The sequence below is a fragment of the Clinocottus analis genome, unplaced genomic scaffold (genome assembly GCF_023055335.1).
Source record: "Clinocottus analis isolate CAN_PGR_092001 unplaced genomic scaffold, fCliAna1.0.p SCAF_1, whole genome shotgun sequence".
In the NCBI taxonomy this organism is placed as follows: domain Eukaryota; kingdom Metazoa; phylum Chordata; class Actinopteri; order Perciformes; family Cottidae; genus Clinocottus; species Clinocottus analis.
Window position 1 is genome coordinate 11,092,378 of NW_027175820.1, and position 4,895 is coordinate 11,097,272.

The 4,895-nt window shown below is 39.9% G+C and overlaps 1 protein-coding gene across 1 annotated transcript; it reads left to right on the forward strand.

The window, feature by feature from the left end:
* The first annotated feature begins 438 nt into the window (after positions 1-438).
* On the forward strand, positions 439-3,597 carry sult5a1 (sulfotransferase family 5A, member 1). Its single transcript, XM_068574980.1, has 6 exons — positions 439-672; positions 837-1,048; positions 1,374-1,500; positions 1,617-1,714; positions 2,010-2,190; positions 3,393-3,597. The coding sequence occupies exons 1-6, from the start codon at positions 534-536 to the stop codon at positions 3,536-3,538; spliced, it is 903 nt and encodes a 300-aa protein (XP_068431081.1). The 5' UTR covers positions 439-533; the 3' UTR covers positions 3,539-3,597.
* Positions 3,598-4,895: the final 1,298 nt, after the last annotated feature.

The window sequence follows — 4,895 nt, forward strand, 5'->3', positions numbered from 1 at the left end:
AGTGAAAAACAAAAATGCCAAGGACCTCGGTCTCGTCCTCCAGCCAGCATTTTACGTAACAACACTGTGTGTCACACGTGTGAGAAGCAATATGACAGTGAAATCATATGCTGTTCAAAATATGTGATTAACTATTGACATCTAGACTGGAATTACACATTATTGTTAAGTTCCAGCAGCTACTACAAATGGAAATGGAAACATAATGTACAAACCCTGGGCCAAGCAAAGTAACATCAGGAAACTGGGTCTAGCTGTTGGAGCAGCATGAATAGATGGCTGGACCTATTTGTTAACTTTGGCAAATGTTGTAAGATACACCCAGTGCCAGACACCAGTTAAAGAGTCAATTTGCATTTCCTCTTTTTTAGCTCATATAAAGCCTGTGTTCTCCTCACTTGGTCTCTCTCACAGAGCAGATGTCGAGGGACAGGGACAGAGCTCCAGCAAGTTAACCCAAAAGGGAAACTAGTCCACAGGCAGCTGAAAAAGAGAGACAGAAACGGGCAAACATATCTTTATCGTTGTTGGATATGGCCAGGTTGGACGTCGTAGAAACCTTCCATGGTTTATTTTTTCCTGGACATCTGCACACCCTGGATTCCTTACAACTTGCTCTCAAATTTCCATTTCGGGACACCGATATCGTCATAGTCTCTTATCCAAAGTCAGGTAAGAGGAGACGACCGACTGATCAGGATAGTGTCTTTAAACATAATGCAACTAACCGCATGAGCATTGCACACAAAATGTTGAAATGCATTTAATGGAATGGTATGACTGGAATTTAGACAAGGTATTATTACACAGGATGATCATCTCCTTTCTTCTAACAGGAACCACATGGATGCAGGAAATTGTGACTCTCATATCCAGCAGAGGGGACCCACAAATGTCCCAAAGTGTCCCAAACTGGACGAGGGCTCCCTGGCTGGAGCATCATTATTTTACTGCGGTACTGGAGGCTTCCCCCACCACACCTCGAGTCATCACCACACACCTGCCCCATCACCTGCTGGGCCCCGCCCTCCAGGGCTCTAAAGCAAAGGTCAAATGTAGAACTTGATTTGTCTGTTTGGAGCGCAGAGTATAAAGATAAACCAAATCAATGGTCATGGCCAATATGTATTTATTGCTGATATATCGGTATCAGTGTATATCCGGCTGATAAGTATAAGGAAATTGTAGCACAGCAATGTCAAAGGTTCGAGGTAATGTAGCAACAGTATGTTGGTTAAAAAAAACAATCCAAGGAATGTGTATCAGAATTCAATGTTTATCTTATTTGTTTGTTCCGAGAATTTACATTTTTTATTGGTCAAGCTATACTAAGTGCAGTTTAATCCTGACAGCGTCGCTCTGTCATTTCACAGGTCATCTATGTGAGCAGAAACCCTAAAGATGTGGTGGTTTCCTTTTACCACTTCCACAAAATGGCCAACTTCCTACCAGAGGCAGGCTCATTTTCTGAGTTTTTGAATCGATTCCTGGAGGGCACATGTGAGTTGACATCAGAACAAAAAGACATATATAATATTTTTAAATTTAGGATGAGGATATGCTGACTGCAGCTTTGCAGCCAAAAGTACTATTAGTTGTGCTTTTCTTTCTTTCAGTGCACTACGGCTGCTGGTTTGACCACATTAAAGGCTGGACCAGTCAGAAAGCGGCTTTGAACAATCTGCTGCACATCTCCTATGAAGAGATGTCGATGGTAAAGGAGAATTAATTAATCATACTTGTCATAATAAATGCCCTTGAATCTTTTCTAATACAATTTCTTTTAAGATATGTATTTACGTTGTTCCCCAATCACAAGCACAGGGGCAGGTCTAGAAGTAAATGTTCATGATGTGATAATGTCACTTCTTTAAACCTTGCCTTCAAAATACAGGTTTAACTTTTAAGTTTCACTGGAAGTTATTGCAAACTGCAATCCATTTTTTATTTCATGAGTACTTCTTATTTGAATGATTTTATTGTTATTGGTCTCTTCTTCCTGCTGCCAGGACATACGAGGTGCTATAAAGAGGGTGAGCTCTTATCTACAGAGTCCCTTGCTGGAGGACGAAGTCAACAACTGTGTGAAACACTGCAGCTTCAGCAGCATGAAAGACAACAAGATGGCCAACTACATGTTGGTCGATGAGGCAATAATGGACCATAACAAAGGCTCCTTCATGAGAAAAGGTGTGACTTTGGGAAAATATTTGGGCTGTTTTTTTTAGACTGTATCACTTTTCTAATCTGGCTCGGGATCATCAACCCTTGCTTTAAACAACAATAGTTAGATGAGAAGGCAAGTAAATCAGTACATTTTCCAAACAATTTATTTAAAATTGTATTTTTCATCTGTAATGTCTGTTAACAGCTATATTTATAAAAGCGTGATCATTTGAAGAGGTAAGAATTAGGGCTGGGCAAAGTTGAAAAAATACCTGATTAATCGCATGATTTTTCCATGCATTATGCGCCAAATTAAAATAATAAGTAATGTATTGCACGCTTTTATTTTAAAGTAATGTTATCAGAACAATATAACAGGCACTCTCGGAGTAACAACATACATATATAATATATAAATCTGTTTTCTCACCAGAAGAAACATGTGTCTTTTATCAGGGAACAGTGTGTTCAGTAGTAAGGGTGCTTGTGAGGGACAAACCACTCCTTCTTTGGTCCATGTTCAGTCTGTTGCTTACCTTAAAGATGCATGTTAAAGACTAGCAATTGATTAACTTTGTACAAAAGCAATAATAGCTTTTCATGTTTTCAAGTCCAGTTCAGTTTTTCTTCCTCAGTGAGAAAAGTCCAGTCTGTGTTGTCTTGAACAAGAGCACTGAACATCTTGTGATGTGAGGAAAGTTCTCCTCTTTGAGAGAAGAGTAAAGATCCAGAAGTGATCCTGATCTGAAGTGCTCTGCCATAGTGGATCAGACCGCGGAGTCAGGAGCTTTGCGCATGCGCGATTAACTTTCAATCTGGACGCGGAGGCTGCAGCGCAAAGCTCCTGAGACTCGCTGCTCGTTGAGGACAGAAACTACATAACAACACGTGCTTTCACGTCAGGCTCAAGTCGATAAGTGGTCAACACTGCGTGTTGCTGTACGACGCCCAGGTCTGAACTGCGTCGTCCGGGAGAGTTTCAAAGTGTAGCACCTGTGTGAGGCAGTGATAAGACCCTCCCAATGCAAAAATAAATAAAACATGCAGTTGACGAATGATTAAATAATTAATGCTCTGAAAGGATTGCCGCGTTAACTTGCCCAGCCCTATAGTAAAAATATGTGCTTCAATCATGTACAATTTACCTGTCGTCTATAAGGTTTTAAAATACGTATTTGGCATTTAATTTAAGTTGTGTACCTAACTATTCTCTCCCTACAATCCAGGTAAGATTGGAGACTGGAAAAACATGTTCACAGAGGAGCTGAATCAATATTTCGAACGCGTCTTCGAATCCAAGATGAAGGACTCCACTCTTGAGTTTGCGTGGGATGAGAAACGTGAAGAGGAGCTGATGAACAAATCCCACTGAAGAACACCAAACTGGAGAAAAAGCTAAATGAAGTTGTATCAGAAGTGGATGGTTTACTTTGGTTTGTGGTTTAAATGAATAAAGTGCCACTTTGTGACAGACAATGCTCAGTAGCCCTCAGTGCCTTTTATGTATGTTGCAGACTTGCTTTTAAAAACACACCTGTGCTTGATATGACACTTGTGAATATTTTGATTAATATTATGTATGAATACATCTCAGATCAACTGAGTCCTCTTACGCTGGATCCAAATTCATTGTTTTGGTGCAGAACAAGTGCTAATGTGCAGTATAAGCAAAGAAATTGACAGTTATGTAAGCCGCACAACAGTGAACATATGGGTAAGGACAGATCAAAGATTTTAATATAAAGCTCCTCATCCAGAGGGCTGAACTGTCCTTGTGTGTCCCGTCAATTCACACACCCAAAGAAAGGTGTTGTTCACCCTCCAGGTTCAATACACTGGAGAGCGTTTGATGTCAAATGTGTGTGTGTGTGTGTGTGTGTGTGTGTGTGTGTGTGTGAGAGAGAGAGAGAGAGAGAGAGAGAGAGAGAGAGAGAGAGAGAGAGAGAGAGAGAGAGAGAGCGAGAGAGAGAGAGAGGGTACAGAGTGTACAGGACATCCTGCGCTCTGTGACTGAACTGATATGAGGATCAATCCACACAGGCTCATAGCTGACGCCTTATTATACAACATATGTCCCACACCAAAGACAGATTATTGAACTCAAATTGTTGTACCTATCGCTGTTATTTAGAGGTTAACAGAGTTGTATTCCCATTCATCCCATAAAATCACAGCAAATAAAAAATAACAAAAGAATGTCATTCCGTTTCTTAGGACATGAGGTCATTGCACCACTTTTTCAAGTAAAGTCCAATGAATTGTGTTTTGACCTGTTGCTGAATTCTGATTTGGAGACACTTGATGTCGGAAGGACTGGAGTAAAGACTATACCACTGTCTGGTTAAAACGGTCAGTTATACTTATTGGTCTTTGAGAGGCGCAACTGCAGCGAGTCTAAACCATTTATTTGAGTTGACCATTGAACTGAACCAAACCATATAAAAGAAGAAATAAAACATCCTGTCTGACACCGTTTGGCGTGTGTGAATTTGTCAAGATGTCTCATAAAAACAGCTCAAACTAAATCATTTACATTAATATACCACAATAAAACTTAAGCTTTGAGGCTGATTTGAGAGTTTGGTTGTTCAAATTGAGAGGTTTTTTAATATTGGAGTATATATTGGTAAAGTACACTTTTATCTGTAGGTGTTTAACTTTCAACCAATTTGACCTTTTATGCTTTCTTGTCATGCTTAAATGTTGGTTTTATTGTTCTATGTTTTATG